General features: G+C 40.3%; 1 protein-coding gene across 1 annotated transcript in view; it reads right to left on the bottom strand.

Moving 5' to 3' along the window:
- Window positions 1-24,531, bottom strand: part of NPSR1 (neuropeptide S receptor 1) — a 55,589-nt gene that overhangs the window by 5,878 nt on the left and 25,180 nt on the right. The window contains exons 3-5 of the mRNA XM_058816308.1: window positions 11,224-11,327; window positions 10,803-10,896; window positions 6,099-6,300 (exon numbers count right to left, since the gene is read on the bottom strand). Coding sequence (XP_058672291.1) covers window positions 6,099-6,300; window positions 10,803-10,896; window positions 11,224-11,327 — 400 coding nt within the window. The remainder of the gene's footprint in view (window positions 1-6,098; window positions 6,301-10,802; window positions 10,897-11,223; window positions 11,328-24,531) is intronic.

Genomic DNA, 24,531 nt, shown 5'->3' with positions numbered 1-24,531 from the left:
TCAGAGGAGTGTTTGGAAATAGTCTGCACTATTCCAACCATATCCTGATTTCTGCTCCCTTCCTCTGGACTCTGAACCGCTCAGCCCTCACTGCCCAGATGTAAAAGCCTGTGGTACACACTGCCACAAAGCTCTTTTTTTAACCCATGCAACAGGCCTGCATGCTGCTGGCCCTTGTCTCCCCCGAAAGCACAGGGAGCTGTGATGTGCAGCTCTTGAGGCCCAGGTGTTGTCAGGGTTCTTTGTGTCTGTAAGTGCACAGCAAACTGATCTTCCAGCCCAGGCTGTAGGAGAGAGACTAATGAAAATGTACTAAGGTGGAAAAGTCAAGCCTGGATGGAAAATTCATCCAAGCCATTCTGAAAAGTAGCTGCTCAGGCTTTGATGACCACAGGATAGAAAGGACATGCTGTTGATCTGAAAATGTGATGATTTTTCTAACCCTGATAAAATAGGTATCTCGAGAGGTAGGAGAAAAATACAAAAGTATGGCTCACATTATGGGTGTATCTCAGAAATTAAATTCTTTGCATCTCCAAAAATTTGATCCAAATTTTAAAAGATTAAGAGGCATGTCCCTCATAGCCTGCTATTAGTTAATGGTGTTGTTCAATATGCCTCTTTGGTAATTACAGCATTTTTTATCCGTGTAAATATGTAACTTAGGGTTAGTCATACAAATGCAACTGTGAATAATCTCACCCCATCTGTATTTTTAATTCATAGACCAGTTTGTTTGTTTGTTTGTTTGTTTGAATAAAATGTCTTCTGGTAAAGCTATGTACTGATATTAACAATCATAAGTGTTATTGATCTGCCCACTCTTTAAATGTAGATTTTTTTGGAAACAAAATCTACATTTTATTTATTGGAAATAAAATCTATGCCCACTATGAGGGCGTCCCACACAGCCTCAGTATTTTCTAGTAAAATGAGCCTTTACCATGGCAAAAGTGCACTTAAGCTCCCTGTTAATTACTTCTATTTATCATCCAGTATTGCCTATTGTTCCCTATACTTTATTTGTGCAAAGTGATGTGGCTGCTTTGTTTTATGGCAGCTAATTTACAGCACTATTTGTCTGAAGAGAAAAGTAAACTCATCTGAGCAAACCATTGCAGCCACATGTAATGGATAAGTGAAGAGATGGACAGATATTAGAACGTGTGTGCAGGACCCAGGGTTTTTATTTAGAAATAGAAATTGCAGGCAAAAAAGAATGGCCTCACTGAATCAAGTTCAAAAAATGACCTTTGGTATTTTTATTAATGGCCTTTCCAGTCCTTTTATTTGATTTAATTCAGAGAAATACCTTTTATTTAATCTATTTTTTATTTCATTACAATGCCTTGGGTTTAATTCCATATTTTTCCTTTTAGATGATTTTGGTTTTTTTTCTCTTCTAATTATTTTTCAGCTGCTCCAAAGCAAATGCTCTCTTTGGAGTTCAGATTTTAAACAGCAGATGGATAACTTTTTCCTCTGTGCTTCAAGAGAAGTTTAAGCAATTTTTTTAAAACATGAGTTTGCAATTATATTAGGTAAATGTCTATGTATCATATTTATAATTTTAAAATATAAAAAATATATTTAGCAGTCATGAATAACAGCTAAAAAACTCTGAATTTCTGGATACTCGAGTGCCAGAACATAATTATGTTTTGGCACAGAGTAGCAATGCAGACTAGAAACACAGTAGCTCTTCTGTTTCCCCATCACAGGTTCCGAGGGGCCCAGGTGCAAATATTTGCAGGAGAGCAGTGTGTAATCTTGATTTGAGCCATATTTAACCTCTGTTCAACAGTGTCCCAGAGGTTTTCAACAATCAGAGATATCATTTCAGCTTTGCTTGGTGTGTTTCGGAATAGGAGGAAAGGCTTTGGTTATAGCTGATGACACTTGTCCCAGAAGAGGAGAGAGCTAATTACTACAAGTTCCCTAATTACTTTTTTTGAATCTTCTGTGGTTTCATAGGTTGGTAATATCAACTGCAGATGAAGTGGTAGAATAATGTAAATAAGAGGGAACAGGCCAAATTTTTAAGCATTGTATAGAAATGCCTGACTCAGGATCTGTTGTTCTTCTTGCACAACATTGAGACAGTGGGGACAAGGGAAGTTTTAATATGAAAAGAACAAATATTCTCCACTTTTTTCAGCTCTCAAAGATATCCACACACTGGGGTTAAAAATACCAATCATAGCTTTTCATTTTCTTTTCATTATTCAGGTCTTATTGCTCATTGGTATTGTAATCAGATAAAAAAACTTGCTGAAAAACCACAAGCTTTTTGATAACTGATTGCTGATTCTCTAGTTGTGAAGAAGTGGTAGGAATATACCTCAGAAGTATTAAGGTCTTTCAGGCTGTTGCAGTTTTCATCAGAAATTACCTTTCTATACATACATTTTTAAAAAACCAGGGGGTGAGGGGGAGAGAGTGCTGCGTTCTTCTGGTTCACGTTTTGGCTTGGAATCTGTAGAGTTTGCTCACACCACATCTGGGGGTTTAGCTTGTCAGTGGAAGGGTTTTCCATGGTGAGCATAAGGTTATCAGGTAAATAATTCATTCCATGGGCTGCAGAGTTATGAATAACACAACTCCTGTGAGTTAGTTGAAGGCTGTCAGGAACACGTGAGATCAGCTCTACAGAGAGAGCTGAGAGCTGGATGAGAGAAGCTTAAAAGATGATGGTGTCTGAACTGTAACAAGTGAAAACAGCTCAGCCAAAGCAGCCTATCTAGTGTGGAATTAAGTCCTGCACCTGAAAAGTAAGATTTTATCCTTTGTATGCACTTCAGATGAACAGCACCAGAAAAAGTGCTGTCATCAGTGAACTGCTTTGCTCTAGAGGTTAGGTTTTCAGCAGATTCAGGCAGCAGAACTAATTAAGAATTAACTCTGGCAGCCAGTGTCCCACATTGCATCAGACACCTGCCATGCAGCTAAATCAGAGTGCTTCAGCAGAGAAAATAAAGTAGCTGTGCAAACAATATGAATTCTTGCAGAAAAGGTTTAATTTTTTTCTTTGTGTGCACCCTGCCTTGCTTCCTCACTAAGTGTGGTGTATGACTTAGCTTCTGGCTTATATGTATTCACGGCTTCTTCTACTGATCCTTGACCTTTCAGTCACACATTTATGGATCTTCTCTCCATTTCATGTTGTGGCTTTTTTTAAGTAACATCTTCGGCTAAAGGTCATAAAATAAAAAAAAAAAAAAAAGCCTTCCTAAATTTATTAAATAACACCTTTCATTTTATAAATAATCTCTTGTCAGAGTAACACACAACTGGAACATATGTGATTCCTCTCACCCTTATGAAATAGCATCTCGTTTATCATCTTGTGCACCTGAAAGTATTGGGTGGAATAAAACTTTTACAGAGAAACTGAGTCCCAGCGGGTATTAGCAGCCATTCCTGCTGTTCTTGAGCCATAAATTGCTTACCAGAGTATTTGTATGCTGCAGCCACATCAGGTGGATTAGCTTTAAACTCCTGGACTGCCAATGATTTTTAAAGGAATAGATGTCACACCTTCAGGCTATGTTGCCAGATGTTTTACAGATACATTGGCTGGGAAGCTGCAACCTTCACTTTTATGCTTGAGACTTTAAAAAGTGTTCTAAAAAATAGCCATTTCCTTCCAAATTGCATGGCATTTTTTCATAATGTCTCTGCTGACCTTGCCCTGTAGCTAATCCTCTTTTTCTGTGGTTTTAGACAATCCTCTCTGTTCTGAAGAAAATAGTATCACTGACAGCTAGAAATAAATAAGCACAAAATAAATCCTTCCCTGCACCACTCCCCTTCCTTCCTTCCAGTGCCAGACACCACTTTGGACCTGTCAAAAATATTTTTTTCTGCTGGCAAGGACACAGGAGCATTTGTGTTAAAAAACACTGAAACCAGGAATGTTTCTGGGCAGGTGATGGACACTGCGCTGCCCCTGGCTCCAAAACCAGTGGTTTTAGCTCCTGTCCCACCATAAACTTCTTGTGTGAATGTTGCTTGTGGTTAAAGCCACAAAAAATTTAGGATGCTTTATTCATGTGTCAGATGTCAGGACAATCTCATGAAATGCCAGTTTCACTGCCTTTCTCCTTCCCCTCCTGTCTTCATCACCTTCTTGCTTCTGGGGATTTACTGTAAAGCAAGTCACAGAGCTGATCTGGTTTGAATATCTTTCTTTGGCAGGGAGGAGGGGAGCGTAATGTCAGCAGCTCTGAAATATTTATTGCTCTGTAGCTTGCCTTTTCTTGCCAAACAAGTATAGATGGCATGTAAAAGGAGTGGCTGGTCTGTAACAGAAACCATGCAAATCTATGTGTATGTTAGAGTGTGAAAGAGATGTTTCACACACCTGTGGAATGACTGGTAACTGGGCAGGCTGTGGGGTCTTTTTCCTGAAACACTTAGGATGCTGGCTAGAATTTCCCAACTGCTGCCTACTTGAGAAAGCTCATAAAAGAACCCCTTTCACAGTAACAGCCAGCCTCAAAATTTTCTGGTGCCATTTCTTTTCATGTTAAATTGCTTTTTGTCTGTGCAGTGTATGTTTATTGTTTTTGCTGCTACTGCTGGGCTGCAGATCTACCCACATTTTTATTTACATATTCCCAAGAATATTTTTTCTGCATATTGAAAACTTGGCTGGCTTTCAGATACAGGAAAACATGCAGAGAAATTATCCCACCCAGGAAGGATAACTTGGGGGTAGTTTTTCCTTTCTTCTCAAACTTTCCTTTAAGGAAAACTTTCTTGATTTTTTTAAATTATATCTATGCAATCTGGCACAAAAATTAGAAGATTTAGTGAACTGACATGTTATGAACAATGTGTAAAAATCATCCTTTTTCTCTAGGGAGCAACACTGGTCCATTTTGAATCCATATCAAAAAGTCAGCTAGATAAGTTCAAGCACCACATGGTTTTGATTCTATCAGAGATAAACTAGTTGTCATTAAAAGCTGCAGAACTTAATCTCTGTGATAAAACAGTAATAAACTTCAAGGTTATGTAGTCACTCCTGTCATCATCTAGAAGAGATCAGTCTCTGCCCACCCCACTCTCACCCAGGGCACTAATGAGCAGGAAGCTAAGGGACACTCATGGCTCATCACTCATTGGAAAAGCAGCTGGAACAAGAGATAAATCCAAGGGACATTGCAAAAATAGCTCTTCTCTCAGAGTCCAAGCAGCACCAAATTATGGGGGGAAAAGAGGAGTCCCAACAAGTCTTTCTTGCTGCTGACAAGAAGAGATGGACACCAAGAAATACAATTGTAACCTTGCTAGTGAAAGAAAGAACAGTAATGGCTCTGAGAACTGTCACTGACACTGGCAGCATTTTGAGGCAGTTAGGAAACCTCACTCCCCTCCCACATCTGATTTTGACTGCTCTTGTGCATTGGTGGCTCCTCATGGCCAGTTACCTTCTGTTCCACAGCAGCTAATGGCAGTGCTCTAGAGGGAGGCTGATCACGAAGTCTGCGATATTGATTGACCTCAGTTTTATACAGTTTCTGCAGATTGTCTTTGTGACTTGAGGCAAATCAGTCTCAAATATCTGCTTAGGTTTCCTAGCTTAGGTTTCCTATTACAAAACAGGAAGAAGTACATTTGTTCATACTTTAGGATAATTGGCAACTACTTGGAGCACTTGGAGATTTCTTTCCAATCCTGGTGAAGGAATCCTTGTCGAGTATTGTGAAGCTTGAGAGCACTTCAAGTTAATTTTAGTTTAATTAGTGTTAAGTGCAGTTTCCTGTTCTTTTATTAAAATTATCTTTTGTAATAATGGACAAATATTCATACTGGGTTTATAAAGATATCTTTCAAGCCTGAAGCTGTGGAGATAAGTGGACACACTTAGAGATTCATTCCTTTTTTCAGAGAAAATGTTTCTGGCTGTTAATACCACACAGAGAACACCCAGGGCAAGTACAATGACCCCTGTATTATGTGATAAAAACCAAAGCAGCTATGCAGCAGGTATGGAAATGAAATTGTAATGAATGACTAGAAATTAAAGCATTAAGCTGATTGCACACTTGACAGCATTCACCACACATTTGCTGACTGGGCTTTGGACTCACCTGATTATGATCAGAGGAATGAAATACACCAGGAAAGCCACAATTGTCATGTAGGGGATCCAGTAGGAGTCATCAGGCCAGAGAGCCCAGCACTGCACTTCCCCATTGGAGAGCTGCCGTTTCCCAAAAATAATCAGAGTGGGTATGGAAAACAGGAAGGAGAGGCTCCAGGCCACTCCAATGAGCACTTTTGCCTGCCTTTCTGTGTAACAGAGTCAAACAGACAGTGTCAGTGGGGTTGTTGGTGACAGTGAACCCTCACAGCACTATTAACAGAAAGGCAGGGAGGAGGAGGAAATTCTGTGAAGAAAGGGAATTTTAGCCTGCAGCTGGCTGGTGCTGAAAAGACTTCAAAGGAGAAAAAGGATTTAATCTCTTTCTCATGATAAATTGTCATGTCATTAAGAGCTTGTATTTTTGCAAGTTTTATTTAAGGATGCTTAGGGCCTGTTGAATCTGAAACACTCTGAGAAAGGCACTGGTCAGGGTCAGCAAGTCAGAAACATGAAATGCAAATGGTAGCTCTATGCCACCGAGAGAACATCACTTATGGGTGTGAAGGACCTCAGACCTGCCCTACTGCATGCCTAGTGATGCACCTTGAAGTGAGAAAGACTGCCAAACATTTCCTAGGAGGAAAAAGAAAATGCCTCAGCTCAGGATCAGAACAAGATTGCCTTTAACTCCATCTGCAATTTTACTGTCCCAAAGAAACATGGGCCTGAAGAGCCTGGGCATCTCCTGCCCTTCTCTGTATGATGGTAGGAGTAAAAGTTAGCTCCTGCTGATGAACCCATGCCATGCCAGGAGTGGGCTGCTAACCACAAGACAGGGCAGATGACGGTGATCCAGTGCCCAGCCCTGTTTTATCTGCTGCAAAATACAGGAACTGGGAGATCCTGCTGGACTTCATGGCGAAGAACGGGAGCTAAAGGACCTCAAAACCTCCAGCAGGTTCATCCTCTTGACTTCTGGCCACTGCCAAGTGAGGAAAAGCAAGTGGGAAATGAGATGATGTCTGGTGGCACCCACAAGATTTCGTAAATATCAATGGGTTGGAGCACAAAGTTCCAAAGCTTTAATTTTCAAAAACCTGCATCTTCTGGCTAAAATCCAGTTAGTTCTAGCTGAAAAGTGTGGGGAAAAAGGGCTTATCTGTGGAGTACCCATGATTATCAGTGACACTTATTCCTCCTCAGCCAGATTGCAAGAGGAACATATGGGGACAGATTTTTTTTTTTTTTTTAATCTGGGAGCTTTAGTGTTCAAATACTTTATTGTCCTAAAAAATACCCAAGGTTGTGTGTGAAATAGAAAACCACTTTAAATTATGCATATCAAGAAGAATGTCTTTCCTCCTTGAAGCTCTAAGAGCAATACAAAAGCATGTGGGCGAAACATTCAAAAAGTAATTTTATGCTTTATAAAACATCAGTTGCAAATACTCAGTTATCCTGCTCATTTTTAAATGCTACCCACGTTCAGGAAAGCATGGTGTTGCTAATCTAAGGCTTAAGGGAACTCTGATGACATCTGCCTAAGTGAGAGAGTTAGATTAAGGCTATAAATATTGTACAGGCAAAAGAGAACAGTGAAATTTCCCAAAGCATAAGGGAATAAACTTAGCAAAAGGAATATTAAGAATAAATTTCACAAAATATTTCATCACAGAAAGGACATTTCAAATGTGAGCTAACTACTTAAATTACAATCATGCAAGCCTCAGTGTTTTTCTAACTAAAAACGATCAGAGCTGGAAAAGAAACCTTTTTTTTTACTGTATATTGAACAGAACTGGGTAATTTGGGTTGGCAATAGAGATATTTCCTTGTGTTTCATAGCATTTTTCTGCAATGTTCCTTTATTTTTATTTTTTAAATGTCCCTTGCATTTGGTAGAATATGGCCTTGCTAGTCTAAAGTGTTTACAGGGCACTGATAGGGAAGCAGATTTTTGTTTTGTTGGAATAATGTCAATTGTCTGCCTCACCAGCAGGGCTTTTTTTATGCTGCATTTTTAATAGCTGCTCTAATATGCTCAAAATGCCAGAAAATCCCATAAATAGAGCTGTATCAGTTATAAATGAAATCAAACAAATAACTTTTGAAATACAATATTCTATTGAACCAGTCTGAGCATTTTCCTTTAGAGCTTTTCAAACTGTGGTGGCCAAGACTAACTCCCAGGGCTGGACTGGGAGCTGTGAGCTCTGACTCTCCTAAAAGAAGTTTCCTTGTGACTGTTCCCTTCGCTCTGCTCCCACCACCCCTGCCCTGTGACAACGGGTTTGAGAGCATCTCTCTGCTCCCAGCAATACGGGACAGGGGGTCACCTCTTGGAAGGACCTTTGCTTTCTGCTATCCAGAATGTCAATACTGTAAAATCCTTTGATAAATTGAGTGCCACCTTAAAATTAGGTTTTAAATCCAGAATCTTAGTGACAGCACTGTTTCCAGCCCAAAGCCCCACAGGGATCAGTTTACGCCTTTTTGGGTTTTGTCATTTTCTTCAGCAGTTCTTTTTTCACCTGTTGTTTAGTTTGCATGTTGTTTGCATATACCTTTCAAACATGATGAAGTATTCATAAAATATTTTCTGCTATAATTTCTCAGTTTCTTTTCTTTTTGATCTTTATTTTACAATTTTTTCTTAGTACCTTTTTGGTTGTAGAATTAGATGTCTCATAGTAAAAGCTTTAGGATTAAAAGGCATGTTTCTTTCCCATACTGCACTTTCTCTGGTCATTGATGTATTTGGTATGTATAAAATATTCAGCGGTTGAAGTTTGTTTTCTTAAAAACCATGCAAAGAACAGCTCATTGCAAATACTTTATAACAAGACTTGAGGCTAGTAACTAAACCACAATTTAAAAAAATAGTTTGACATTTTCAAAGTGGAATGTTTGACTTTTTTTTTTCTAAAATGATATTTCAAGGCTACATGGAAACATAATTTTTCAAATCAATAAGAAGAAAGAACTCTTTTGTTTCTTGATTGAAGGATTTTGGGGGGATGAGTGTTTCATTTTGCAAAGAAATTTGCCATAGGTTGACTCAGAACTATTCATGAAGTTCCTCTGTGTCATCACCAATGACAAAGATTTGTAAATCTCTTTGTTCTCCATCTGTAGAATAGCTAAGAGGGCATTTCAAAAGCGTCCCACACAGCACCTCTGCAAGGAATACCTGGGTGCAAAAGGTGATTATTTTATGTACATTCCAGAAGGTTGCTATGTTTAAAATATACCTCTCTAGAGCCTTCTTTTGGATTTACAGCTCTCTTCTTTTTTCCTTTGAACATGGACTTTGCTTGTGCATCAGTGTGTAGCCAGACCTTGCAAGAGGCAGATGGGTTTTGTCAGTGTTCTCTCTGCTTGTGACCTTTTTCCCCTGACCAGAGCTGCACCCAGCTGATGATTATGCTACCCTCAACTGGGGCAACATCTGCTTTTCTCCAGTTTAAAAAAAAATCAAACAAAAAAAAACCTTTATGGTCTAGGTATAGGAAATGGGATTTTAAAAAGGCTTTTATGAAGATTTGAAGTGATTTTTCACGGGTTCTTTTTCAACTTCAAAGAGCTTTTCAAAGATTACCCATCAAATTCTTTACTATACCCAGGCAGTAATTTAACAAGCACTGCTTTTCCTGTGCCATGCATGAATAAGAAATGCCAGCAGGTCTGTCCTGCTCAGCCAGCAGGTTTATGAGCCCCCACCCTGCCTGGTTGATGAGCCCTCCTGAAGGAGCTGTAGAGCAATGCCACCTCTTCCAAAGCCCACTGAGAAAACCTTGATATCCATCTCCCTGTGCTGAAAGAGTTGATCTACACACTGGGGAATATAAAGCTAAATTTTACACAAGTTTTTGAAGCTTTCAGACCTTAACATCTGCCAAAGCTGCATACTGTCAGAGCTGTGATTGACTCACAGGTTTTTAAGGCCAGGAAGGACCATTAATCTGATCCCCTGAATGGAGCCGTCTGGCAAAAGCCATCAGTGCTCCAAAACAAGAATGATACTTGCATCTGATTAAAGCACATCCTCCAGACCTCATGGCTCTTGTAACTGTTCTTCTTCCTCCCCACCTGCAATTTCTGTTTCTTCACTCAGTGCAACATTCTTAGCACCCCACTTTGGCTCTGTGGGGAAGAAATAATTTTTTTTAAACTGTACTGCTAAGAGGCCAGGATATATCTGAGTGCTGTAAAAAAAAAAAAAATGAAACCAAACAAACAGAGGAAATTATAAGAAACAATAGATACCCAAACTTATATGCTATGTCTTTTGAAGATACATCAAATTATTGTGTGAATTCCCAGTACACCCTCCATCCAAGTTATTTTTTAATGTGAATAAATAGACATTATAGATGTCTCAGCTCCTACAGTCAGGATAGTGGAACAAGGGATAGCTTTTGTCCATTAAAACTTTCTAAAAATCCTGGAATATAATGAAAACCATTATGCTTTTTAAAATGTCATTTCATTCTTTGCTAACACAATACTTGTAAAAACTGCTGAGGGCTAAGTGGAGTTTAATAAATCTTGAAACCACAGCTACTTCGTCCTTTGGAAAACTGTAACAGAGTTCAAATGCAGCTAGAGCAGGAATGAATAATTCATAGCAACAAGGTTTGGAATTTTGAGAACTAAAAAATTGCCCAATAATGTCTACAGCAAGAACAAGGTACTGAAATTCTCCTACCTCCTTGCAAGAACTTCATGGGGTAAACTATGGCATGGTACCGGTCTATGCTTAGTGACACGAGGACGTAAGTTGAGGCATAGAGAAGGACCACCTGGGGCAGAAAGCATAACAGGACAACAGTTGAGACACATTTATTGCAGAAGGTGATGTCAGTGAGAACTCTGAACTAGGAATGTTTCAAAGCTTAATGGGGGAAAAAAAAAAAAGAAAAGGAAACCCCTCCACCCCCTTGTATATTCACACAGGTATTTTTCGCTTTTCCTGTCCACAAAATTTAAAATATTTAATATGCTCTAACGTGTTTGATCTTTAAATGAACATTTTCAACATTTAGCACTTTTGCTGCTAGAAAAAATTCTACACAGCGTTTTTGTCAGTGTTTACTGCTATGGGGGCACAAAGCACGAGGTTTTTGTACCTGGAAGTAGCGAACGACCCTGCAAACGATATCAGGGGCCATAAAATCTCCAGTGTAGCGCCAAATGATGTCTGTCATTATGTTGATGAGTCCTGTGAATGAATCTACAAAGACATTAAGTGAAGAAGCATTGGAAGAAGCAAATACAAGACTTCAGGTGAACCACAGAGGCAAGTAGGACCCTTGGGGTGTGTCTGCTCCCCAGTCCTAGGGGCAGTCAAGCCATGACCCCTCAGCCCAGTATGCCAGAGGAGGTGGGAAAGCCTCAGAAAACACCCCATAATTATTGTCTAAGTGTGTCAGCTTGATTACTGCTGTGACAAATACTGAACCACTGAACATCCTTTATTCTTTATCTGTTATTTCACTTTAAAAAGTCTCCTGTGAAATCACCTGGAGTGGCAACCAAATGCTGCTAAAGTTAGTGGAAATTGTGTCAGGAGTTAATTTGCAAATTTAATTAATTAATGACTAACTGTGCCTTGTCAGCTTGAAGTTAACCTACTTATGCCTTTACTTTTATATTTTCCAAATAAAATACACCTCAGGCTATTTCTTCTTTTTTCTTCTTCTTTTTTTTCTCCTGCAAGAAAATCTAAAGAGAAATTCCAGCCTTTGTTCTGTTTCTTATTGAACACATGAGTGCTCAGAGAGATGCAAGTTTTACAAATGAATCACAAGAACTGGTACTCCTGTTTTACACACAGGTAATATTAAGTTTCGTCTTCAAAACCAGCTTCTCTCACATGGACAAGAGAAATGTTTTCAGTGCAGTCCATGGAAGAAAATGTCGTGCCACTTCAAGTAAGGTGTCATTTTGCTGTTCTTGCACAGGTTACCACGAAGGGAGAAAACAGGTTAGGAAAACATTTCATGCAATTTTCAGGACAAAATCAAGAAATATGAAGAAAAAACTTCAGTCTATATTAAAAAAAAAAGTGTTTCATTTTGCTACCACCATTTTACACATTCAAAAACCATCTCTAAAGTGTAGTGCGATAAAGATATTTTAACCCCCATATCAGAAGATTTTGATTTGAAATTTATGCCTTTGGAAACAAACTATTTCAACAATTTTAAAAAAATGTTTGGGGAAATAAACAGTTTGGGTCAGTATTTCCAAGGAAATAGGCATATGTTTTGCAAAATAGGTTTCTTCTAAGCCCTTTGAAATTACAGAAATTCCAGATATTTCTAGTTGGAAATTGAGATTGCAGCTTAATGCTTCAGAAAAACCAACCTGGTTTGCTTCACTGGAAAATCAGGTTATTTTTTCTGTATCAGTAGTCCTTTATCTCCTCATTTTCTTCTTCCATTTATCTTCCTCTTCAAGTCTCAGTTCAAAATTAAATTAGTGTAACTACATTGCTTCCCTCCTTATGACTACTGTTCAATTAATACTGGTTTGCTCTTTATTCTCGCAGCGTTTCCCAGCCCCATTTTCTGTCTCTTCTCTCTTCCCCTGCCTCCAGAGAGAGGCTGGATCAGAGGCAATATCCAGAAGGAAGTCTGCGGTTTGAAACGTTATGTTAAATATTGTTCATTGATTAGGGTGATGGGGCAAGGAATAATTGTTCCTCTGATGAGTACAGTGGCTTTAAGACTTTACTGAAAAGACTGTAGGTATATAATTAAGGTGGTCTTTGAAAAAACCACACAGTTGAAGTGTTTCAGAAAGCGAAGTGCATCCTCCAGCAGTGGTTCCAACCGATCCCTTTCCCTTGCCTTACCCCTGAATTATTGATTCATAGTCTCTCTCTCTACAGTAATGAAATATATATTGGTTCAAAGTATTGCACGTCAATAGAGCTTCACCTCAGGGCATCCTTCGGCTTTTGATGGTCTGAGCATCCGCCAAGCAGGTGCTAAATCAGGGCTCGGCTTTGCTCGGGAGGGGGAGGGCGCGGAGGCTGCCCATCCTCCTGCCAACCTCAGTGCTCTGATGAGGAGAGGGAGGCAGAAGGGACAGCACCTCGGTCATCTCCTCAATTCCCTCTTCTCATGGCCGTCTTCCTGTCTCTTTTCAGTGCATCGGAGAGTGCTTTAGTGGTGCACCTTGCAGCTGTGATGAGAGAGGGGACAGCATCCTGGTGGTTTCCTTCAGGTAAGCAATTTGGCAGTCCCAGGTAACACACTTTCAGCTTACACCTTTCAGCTTTCTTGCGTCAGGAGTGTGATTTTTAACTTATGCATGTCCCCCACTTCACTGGAGATGTGATGAAGATCCACAGGGAAATGAGCCTTTGTTTGGCTGATGCTCAGCCCAAAAATACTCTCCAGGGCTGCCCTCCATGCATCCCACTCGTGCAGCTACCAGGCAGTGCTCAGGCTCAGGAGCCATGGCAAAGTTTATGCAGCAGAAGCAGATGCCTCTCCAGAAATACAGAATGTGGATATCACCTCTGTGTTTTTCATGCTACCGGTCTTTACCCACTGTGTGTCATTACCTACAAATATATCTATAGCCTTAAGTACTTCAGGAGCTTTAAAGACAACTCAGAATTGTCATTCCCTTGAGAGCCGTAGAGTGAGGTTTTTCAGGTGACTGCAGAGGCTTTTAAATGAGGCTTAAACTTCACAGCTTTTTTTGTGCTGGCAGCCTCAGCTCCTCTCCCCCAGCAGTATGTTCTAAGAGCTCCTTGTGCTGAATTTCAGAATTGTGGAGGGTTCAGCATGAGCCTCCAAGCACGTGCCCCTGAACACAACATACATGTGTGTACCAAAGCCAATGCACCTGTGTGGGCCAAATTCAGTCAGATTTCTCAATGCCCTTTAATTATAGAAACATTCTCCCACTCAATGCCCTCATGCCCTCCTCAGGTTTTAAGAATATCTCTTGTCTTTTCAATCCTAAATGTACCAGACTGTTCTCAGAGGATCCTTCAGTCCTCTGCTGCCTGCTCCAGAGAATGTTTCTTATCCCATCTCTGCCAAGGACCAGGCTCTCTCAGTATGAACACACATGTCTCGAGGGTTTGTCCTGCAGAATTTATACAGGGCCACCAAATAAATAATGTGCTTTGTGCTGGTGATCAGACAGCATAAAGGGAAAATGCAGCAAGCCCACAAATTATGACAAAGGATTGCTATATACTCTCCAGAGACACAAGTACCTAGTGCAAACCGTTATTAGTGATTTAGACACTAAATGTGCTGCTCATTAATCTGTTCTCTTATGCTCATCACACCTTCAATAACTAGACTTTATATTTTTCACACCGTCACAGTGGTTTTTCTTACAAGCCTCTTTTTGCACAAAGCCCTGACATGCCAGCACTATGAACATGGTATAGAGATAATGAATTGCTAGCAGACCTTTTGCCACTGGTAGATGAATCCTTCCCACCCTTGGATCATCTCAGATGCAATTATATCCATGACCACAGCATCTTGAAATCCTCATTTGCCATGTAATTTGAATTGCTGTGGTAGAGGTCGGTGCATGGAAGTCAGCTGGTTTCAGCGATGATCTCAGCAGATCACACATTCCCTGGCTGCTTTTGGCAAGCTTGCACCTCAAACCGTGTCACTGGATTGCATCATTGCCATCCTGAGTGGTGAATGTCAGGTACACAAAGCTGACATAGCCAATACATTGCTCTAAACCTCAGTGTCCTCATTACTTTGAGTGTGCTCACCACTCCTTACAAAGCTGGTGGCTCAAGCGTTAAACACTTGTGCTCTTTCACTGACAAATGGGGCCAAACAGCACCAAGATAATTTCTAAAAACTGTCCTAAGCAATCTTCACTCACAGCTGTGTACAAGCCTTGTCATTCCCACTGCCTTCTAAACAGTGTTCTAAGTTTTTTTACTAAGCAGCAGTGTGTTTACTGTGGTACTGTGTCAGCATTGCTAGGCAACAGTGGGGTTATAAGACCATTTAATTACTCAGAAAAATAGGCAGAAATTCAATTAATGAAATATATTCTCTTCTCATTCAAAATAAAGATGCCAGAAAGTGATTCTTTTTGACTTCTAAGCCAAATGTATATTCAAAGAAGGATACAGATGAAACAATTCCGTGTTGAAGAGAGAACGTGGCACTAGTGTAATAGGAATGGAAGAAGTTTGCTCTTGAGGGAGAGTGGATTTTCTACAAACAAATGTAAAAGAAAAAATCCATGAGATTTCAATAATAAGGAAAAGTAGAGGGAGAAGGGGAGTAAAGATAGCTTTGCCTGGGCAGAGGGAGGGAAGAAGATCTTTGTGGGGTTTGTGCAACTGGACAGGTCTGCAAACCTTGATCTGCCTCCTCCCTGCTGCCACCATGGCCACAGACAGTCCTCAAAGGCAGAATTAGTGTCTGCCTTTACAAACCTGTCAGCATTTCAAAATGCAGCATTTTTAGACAGCATTTATCAAAAAGGCCAAGAAAGTGCCTGAGAAGGAGAAGCGCCCTGTTGTTCCCAGAGGAGACTGAAACATGCTGAATATAGAGCTGCAGCATCTGTCGTTGGGAAATATGTCAGGTACTGAAACAACCTGTGAAAATCCTGGGTCCTAAAGGCCAACACAACTCAGGTTTCCATCATTGTAGCAAAATGCCTTTGGATTTTTTTTACAGGCACGAGTGAGTGCAGGCGTTGCCTCTATAGTTTTGAGCCCAGGTACCACTTGGTTCAGGAGGTGATTGCAGTAGCTTGGGTAGTGGGTGCTGCCTCACATGACTGATCTCAGAAATGTAAAAAAGAAATCACTGCCCTTGGAGGGAGAAATATGAATGTCAGCTTGCTGTTGGTGTGAGTGAAACAGACTTTTTTGTCAAAAAGCCCTCCACAGAGAAAGAAGTTCATTATAGAAAGCAAATGGAGGTAATTAGCAATCTGGCTTGGGAATAGACAGGTTACAACTGTCTCAGATAATATGTTCATAGAAATTCATTGACTTGATGGTATTGCCACAGGGATGTACCTGTGCAGACTTGAGGATATTCCTTTCATTGCAACTAAGGAGGTTCAGACAAAAATCTGCACTAGCAAGTCTACAAGAAAATGTCTCTATCATTTTATTATTACTACTGACACCACTCTTCCCTCAAGACGCTCACCCTGAGGATGAAAGTCTTTTCTGTCAGAAGTGGAGAGCAGATTGCTGGTAAGCTGTGATGGGTTAAAAAGCTCCACATGTCATCTCAGCTGCAGTTTCATTTTCCCCTGATGAGAACAGTTCTATTAAGTTGGATGTGGTGATCCATGACATCTTGGTGAAGCTGTGCCTCTTACTAAAATACCTGCTCTCTTTTCGTGTCACTTACAGTGATTCCATTTTAACGAGGTATATCTTGTTCTGCTTTGTAAACAGCACCAAGAAGCACAAGGAAACACAACATTTTGTAAGGCAAGACAAAGGGTGCAAGCTGCTGGTCAGGGCTGAGCATTTCATATGGCTCATTTTTCCTGGACCTCGTGATGTACATTCCCATCACCCACCACTCCCCAAGGAGTGGATCCTCTGGAAGCATCAGAAGCAGCAGTTCACCAACACCTGCCTGCAACTGAGTGATAGACCCATAAAAACAAAAGTGGCTTCATTGCCCTATAGCAAAATCAGGTCCTGTCCATGATTTTAAGCTGATGAGGCGGCCACTGCTCTCTGACCTTGCTGCTGTGTATCACACTTTATGTGCTATCAGCTAACCAGAGTCAGTGCTGTGAACTGGCCTTGCAAGTTAGCAAAACTCATATCTGATATTTCTACAGGCCTGTGTGTGCAAGATATTTAAATTAGGTGTTCTTAGGGGTCCTGGAGGTCAGCTTTAATTCAGGCACAGGGCAGAGATAACAGGAGAAGCTGCCCTGCCTCTTGCAGACACCCCTGCAGCTCATTTTCTCCCACTCTTCCCATAGCCTGTGATGTCCACTGTAAATTTCACAGGTGGCTTTGCAAGCATTTACTGCACTAGAAATAATTTTGTAACCACATGTCCTGAAAAATATACCCAGAACTCTGTTCTCATTCAGGACCTGATAGTGAAATAGGTTGTGTCCCTGCTCTGGGCATCTGTAGGACAAGATACTTACAAGATGCCTTTTCAAATTCTGACATTTTAGCTCTTTAAACACTGAGCCAGGAGAGCCTGGTGTGTGGCCTCTCTGTGCAGTCATGGAGCAGCAATGGGCTGCGTGTGGAGCAGGGTGGGTGCAGGGGCCTGGGTGCAAGAGTTGCCCTCGTGCTTTGACAACTGATTCCTCCTCTTCACAACCCCTCCAGGTGCATTTATCTGAGTTTATGGTGGTTTGCAGCCCCTTGCTCCAGCACTGCAGAGCATCTGGGCACCATGCTGGAGGCAGGGCCAATAGGGAGGGTGGTTGACAACCCCAGGAGCTGCCATGGATCTGCCAATCTTGATTTTAACTATTTTAGAAGTGTTGATAAGAAGCAGATGTGATTGTGCTAACGCAGTGCGAGGATCCCAGCTCTCTGCCAGAGAATCTCTGGCAAAGGGACAGCAAGTGTGAGCCAAAATGTGGGGTGCACTAAGTATTTGTAGGGAATCAGCAAGGACACCCACAAGTGCTTTGTTCCACTGTGGTGCCTGCATTGGAGCACACATTTTGCACTGGAGCAGCAGTTTTGCCACAGGTGCTAACAATGTGTACTATGCTGCTCTTGGGCATTTTTTCCTTCAAGCCTGGCAGGCTGGAACAGAACACCAAATGTAATGTATGAAGCAAAACCCGCTTGAAAATTGTCAAGAGAAAACCTGCTCAATTGACCTGTTAAAGCTATGTGGATTTTTTTTTTTTTTTTTTTTTTTTTTTTTTTTTTTTTTTTTTTTTTTTGTGGCAGAAGTGGTGCTTTCTTCTCTTTCAGGCTCATTGGAAGTGACAGGAAATTTTGTTGAACTGTGTGAGCACCTAATTTATTTGTTGCATTTCTTATATTTCTGCTCTGAGATCCACTTTCTCATGAGATGAGGCAGGCCCTGTTAGGCTAGATGTTTTAAAGGATGGATGCAGTGATGCACCAGCCTCACTCCATAGCTCATCCAGGCTGAAAGATGAAGGGCTGAGAAAAGAATATACTGCACAGTACCAACCTCTTAAGAAACAGCACTTACAAAAGACGTGGAGATCAGGCCTGCAGGAATTAAAATTTAATATGCCCTGCCATTGTGAAAGGCATTAAAGTTATGTTTAATTTACCTTTATTAATATATCTCTTCCTACCACACCATTGCTCTGGGGATAGAGCTGGAGGGGGCTGGACTGATCGAGCAGTTCTGCCAAGAAGGAGAATGGCACCCACCAAAACAGGGCAGGATAATGGGAACAGCAGCAGCACATCAAATACAGTGGGGAGAGGTGGGCAAAACAGAGGGCTTTGTCTCATCATTCAGAAAAACTGGTTCCTCCCACAAAGTTGAATAAATTACTGGAGATCGGTTTCCTTGTAAAACCAGGATGTATTATGAACCAGTCAGAACAGTAAAGGCAAGTAATTTTCATTCAGATGCCCCCTTCTTCAGAACTCTGTAAATACTGTGGTTTGGGAGTGGCAGTTGCCCTTAGGGGGAATATGCAGGGACAGATGAAGTTGTTGATAATTCTGAATCCTAGCAAAAAGTTTCCTCTTCCCAGATTGTGTTACTTGCACGTAGATGAGACCACTTTCTACTAGATGAAATATTATTTTGTTGCATGCAGTTCATTTTGTGTAAATTCATTCAATGGTTCATTCAGTGGTTCATTCTGTGTAAAGAGAATGTGTCTCAGTGTAAATGCAGAAGACACAGTCCTGTGGATGAATTTGTCTTACTTAAACACAGAAAAACAAGAATATGCCTCCTCAAAAGACAAGGGAATCACACTGATTGTAATTCATTGCTGCTGTATATATTTTAAGTGGTGCCTATACTTGAAGTGTTTTCCAGAAAAAAAATTACCTTCTGAGATACCAAGTACCAAACAATTCAATTTTTAATTATTTTCTTCCCCAACATCTTGTACATACAACCTTCTGCTATTTCTTCTGAATCTTCTGTGTTGATCCTTTTGCCAACTCTTTACCTCAACTATTCGAAGGACCGTAGGTTTATATATTGGTCACAACAGAAACTGTGTGACTATTGTCATCTAAAAATGTGGACCATCCTAGGAGTATTTTCTGTTGGTGTAGTTCAGGCACCCAGGTTACCAGAGTCATTGATTACCCACACTTCTTCCAACGCTGCCTTAGTTGGCTCAGATATTGTTGATGCAGGTAGCTTAGTTTAAGTAGGAGTGGTAAGGGTGAAGCCTTCTTTCTTCCCTCACAGCAAACTGCAAATCAGACTCCCATGGTGCTCAAGCAGTGACACTGCATGCTGCAGCTCAATTTTTGTTGAAGCTTAGGCTTTCCTTTACAGAATAGTAGAATAGTGTTCCTTCCCATTTTTGTATCTGCTTTGTCTCCCCTGGTGTTTGCTCATAGCACGAACAAAAGCACACTGGTTAGTTTCATTGGCAAATTCCCATGTAAAATCATCACATGGAAAAGGCAGATCAGGCAAACTCACACTGAGCTGTTTTCCATTAAATATACTGCAGTGCCAGAACAGGCTGAAAATTCATTACATGTGGTGTGGATCTCAGTCCTGTAATTGAGCTGAACATGGCCAAAATGGACTTCTAAGCATTTGGTCTTAATAGAGCAACTAGGTCTCTGAAGTGCCGCATGATATCTTTGACGTGAATTCCATAAATCCTATTAATCATTTGTAAACATTTGGTAAGCATCTAGGCAATGGAGCTAAAGGGAATGACTCTCCAGATAAAACCTGCAAAACAGGTGAACGTGAGTTGGACATATTGGCAGGTGATGAACTGCCACATGAAAGAATTGGATGTGTCATCCTACAGCCCTTTGCAAAGATGGGTAAAAGGAAATGTGTCAGTGTTATTGTTAGTGACACAAAGACAATCTAAGTAAATAAATACCACTGCTTGAATATGCAAGAGGGGAATAGAAAAACACTGATCTTCTTAATGTAACTTCAGTGCCTGCAAAGGCTGTTTCTAGAATAATTTCTGTTCGATTGCAACTAGATGTGCTGCAGTACAGATGATGGACTAAAAGGTATGCTAATGATGTATTTGTACTTTTGATGTCAAAAGTTTAAAGTCATGTCTTTTAATGGGAGCTAATGAGATCCTAAGTGATGATTCCAGGTAAAGCATAGTCGTTATTGCCATGCTGTTGGCAGTGCCACACTTGTGCAACACACTTGTGTTTCTCAGCATTTACTACTGCACGTGAAGAAAGGTAGCAAATGCCACACACCTACCTATAGTTAACAATAGAAGTCAAACTCTCATGTAGAGTAACTGTAAAATAAATATCCTCTATGCCAGGTGACAAACCTGCCTGGATAGCCATCAGGGAATCAAACAGGAATCCATAAAATTTAGAGGTAATGTTTTTCAAGTAATTCAGAAAGAAATCAATTTCTCCCCTTAATGCTGAAATGTTGGACCCAGAGGATTATACAATTTATCTGCCAAGCACCTTTTATTAAAAACAAAACCAAAAACAAACATAACACAACTGTCATTAGGATTTGAATGTCTGAAACAGGCTGAAGATAGAAAAGCCATAATCAGTCCTTCAGGACCACATAACAATTCTGTAGCTGTCAAAACAAGAATTAAGGCTTCCTATAAACTGACATAAATTGGCACAGCAAAAGCTGACTGCTGCTGATGTAGAAAATGCATGGTTCATTTCATTGACTGTCAAGTGTATCTACAAAACATATTCAGGGCCACCACTGGGCTACAGGAAAGGGTATCAAAATAACCTTCCTAAGATTATCAAAACAACCTTCCTAGACCATCCTCGTGTCTGGTTTTGCTCTGGAGCCCCATAGAAAACCCTGAATTCACCTCTTGCCCTTCATGTTTCTCTGCGCCTCATTACATGCAACAAGAATAAAACCCCACCTGTTCTTGCACTCTGCCTTGTTCGAAAAATGCGGTGTTTTGAAGAAAGTGATTTATGAAAAGAGGCATTAAACATTGTTTTTGCAGCCAGACTTAGAGATGCTGCTGCTCTGTTTTCCCAGACTATGTTACTGATGTGAATAAGGGCTGTGCCTACACACACCACATCTGGACTGTGGCACTGCATGGAGCTGGTGCATCAGATGTTGTCAGTGTGGCCAACTCAGACCTCTCTGACTCCTTCCCTGGGCTCCCAAAGGGTTCCACCGGAGACCAATTTGGGGCGCAAAAATCTCCAAGACCTACACAGAGCTTTGCTCTGATGGAGTCAAAGTCCCCCACAGTGTCAAAAGTATTTGGATTGCATCTGATTTTTAGTTTAAGGGCTAAGCCAGCCAGCCAGATGCTGTGTCAAGGTTGCAATCGCAGCCCAAAATTGAACCCCCAACATGCTAAAATCATAAAAGACATTAGTTTTTTCAAAATGCCTGGCTTCTTTTCCTGACCAAAAATGCATGAGAATCTTTGAGATTAATAACCAGATATTTGGATTTTCCCTGGAGGTAATTCACTGAGATTGATTGACTATAGAGACTGTAAACAACAATTCTAATTTGAAAGCTAAAATCAATTGACTTGTGCCTCTTCCACATCCTGTCAGTCAACATCCTAGCAAAGTACTTCTTTGTCTTGGGAATGTCTTCCCAAATGATGAATGAATATGAAGTTTTGTTTTTATTTAAAATTCACACTGAAAATGTAACTGTGAGGAAAAAATAATGAAAATCCAAGTATGTTTATCTATATCTGAAGCAATGAATGGTCAAGAAAGGGATGTGAGTATTTTTACAAACATCTTAGAATCCTAGAATTATTTAGGTTGGAAACAATTTTTGTGATGAATAAATGGCATAATCAATAGACTTCATAAATTCAGCAGTATGAAGAATTTATAACCACTATCATTTCAAGAACATTTTCCTCAAGGCGCAAAAAATGTATTGTGGAAATATTGTTAGCTGAAAACCATGCTAACCTACCAAAGCACTCATACTGAAATGTATTTGGTATACTAATGAGTAAGTGTTTAAGGATTTGGAAATAGAGTTGAAAATGAAAAACTCTATCTTGCAGGAGTCCATTCATTTGTGATATTTCAGAATGATCAAATTAGTCTTGAGCAAGAGCAAAACATTTTGTTTGTGATAGTATCTCCATACAAAGAGGTCCAATAGAAGAATTCAAAACCATTTCCTTTTACAGATCCTTTCAAATTCACATTGACATTATAAACCTTGTAAGTGGAGCACAGAGTTATTTAAAAGTATACCTTCAAGGGGCTTGGTTTTGGAAGCACGGCTTTGTTTTTCCAACAATCTTGTTGAATTGATTTTTTCCAGTCTATTTGTATTAGCTGGGTAGAGGATTCACAGAAATGCAATTGTGTATTGTAATTTGACTTTGATCACAGTAATTTTCTTTCTTGAGTCTCCCAAGCAGTCTTCTAGAAACTACAGCAGTAATGGTATGCAGCAGTGGATATTGAACTGCTTGCAAGCCACTCAGGCACCTCATAAAAAACATTATTAAAAGGCAAATGCCCTTTGTGCTCATAACTCCTAAAGCACACAAGCTGAAGTGCTTTAATACTTCTAATGCATTTTAATATATTGAGATGTGCTCTCTTGGAGTTGGTGTCGTGGCTTTCCAGCCGACAGCTTGTGCTCCTCTGCCAGTCACCCTGGTCCCTCCAGTTCCAGAAGTCAGGAGTCTGAGTGTGGTTTCCTGGGAAGCTCAGTGACTGGCAGGTGGCACATACAACCTTTCTGGAGTAATCTCATCTTCTACAGAAGGAACCTTTTCAGAGCATCCTGAACCATTTCCCTTCTACTAATGAGTGTTCTCCCAAACCACAGAGTCTCTGGAGATGCCCAGTCCTGCAAAGGTGCTTTGGCTCGCCTGCTAATGTGAATTAGCTCCCAAGGTGAGAGTTTTGGAGACCTACAAAGGCCACAGAGGACAAGAGCATTTTCTGTGTCCATGTGCTTTGTGTGCTTTACCAGGTAGAATAACAAAGGAACCATTTAAAAGATAATCCTGATGTTCATGGAAAAAGTGGCATAGTGCTTTATTTTTTGGCTGCATTAAACAGCAATCTTCCCATCTCCTAAGGTCATCCCTTGCCCAGCAATATCCAATAATGTTATGTTCAGACCTAATGTCCAGACATATGAATTTTCTCCTTTACCTGATGAATTAGGACCACATCTGAGGATGTGCTTTCTCTCAAAATCAAGACAACTTGTGCAGGTGACCTGGAACTTTCCCCAGAAAGAGAAGAGCAATGAGACTTGCTGTAGAGCTCAACAGCTTAATAAGCATTGCTAATATTTACAGTGTGCTGGGGAATTCTTCTATAATTTATTATTTTCTGTAAATGCTGTTTTTTTTATTATTTTTCTATTTTGCCTAGTTCTTTTTTAAACTAAGCATTAACTTTATACTGTCTACAGGGTGCAGATTTTGCAGCCTTAAGAAGTATTTCTGCAAAATGCAGTCAAAAAGGATGCAAGATATGTTGGAACATCTAAAACCTTCATACAGACAACAGGCACCATTCTAGTCAGTATCAAATTGTCAACATAGGATTTATTTTTTCAGTTGGCCTCAAGAGCTTTATCTCAAACAACAATTTCTCTATTGGCTCACAACTTCCCCTAAAATGGAAATTACTTTCCCTTCTGGTGTATTTTGATCTATTAGGGAATCTTCTTTAATAGTGAATAAACTGTACTGCCTTCATTTCCTTCTCTCCACTGCTCCCTTCCCCTTTCTCCACTTCCCCTTTCTTCACTTCCAGCTCTGAATGGAGATATTTGATTTGCATAACTGTCTAGATAGTGAGAGCTCCTCCCAAAAAGAGCACTTAAAAGTTACTTTCAGAGGTGGAGTTTATGCCTCCACCATAACCAAAAGAAGTTAGTAGGCAGAGGGCTGAAATTCAGTTTTAAGTATATAAGTTGTTTCATGCTCCATGCCTTTGGACATGGTATGCACTTACAGTAAGGTAACTTTGGAGTGCAAAACATGGTTTTAATGCCATTAGTGACAGAAAATCCATACTTGAGGCAATGTACACACACTTTTCCCTGCCCCAGACACAGTGCAAAACAATTCCATGCTGATTTCCATTAACCATCCATTTTCTCCAAGGCCTCAGAAGACAGCCAGCACTGAACCTTGTCTCATTCGTTCTACAACCAGGTCCAATACGCTGCGTTGCTACAGGCCCACACTACTCAAAAATATCTGGCTTAACAAGCATTTGGTAGACATGTGACTGCCTTTGAGAAATACCTGAGGAGAGCCAAAAGTGCTCTATTTTG

The sequence above is a fragment of the Ammospiza caudacuta genome, chromosome 1, assembly GCF_027887145.1.
Source record: "Ammospiza caudacuta isolate bAmmCau1 chromosome 1, bAmmCau1.pri, whole genome shotgun sequence".
Lineage (NCBI taxonomy): Eukaryota > Metazoa > Chordata > Aves > Passeriformes > Passerellidae > Ammospiza > Ammospiza caudacuta.
Note: the sequence above shows the minus strand (reverse complement) of the source record. Positions and strands in the feature narration are given on the sequence as shown.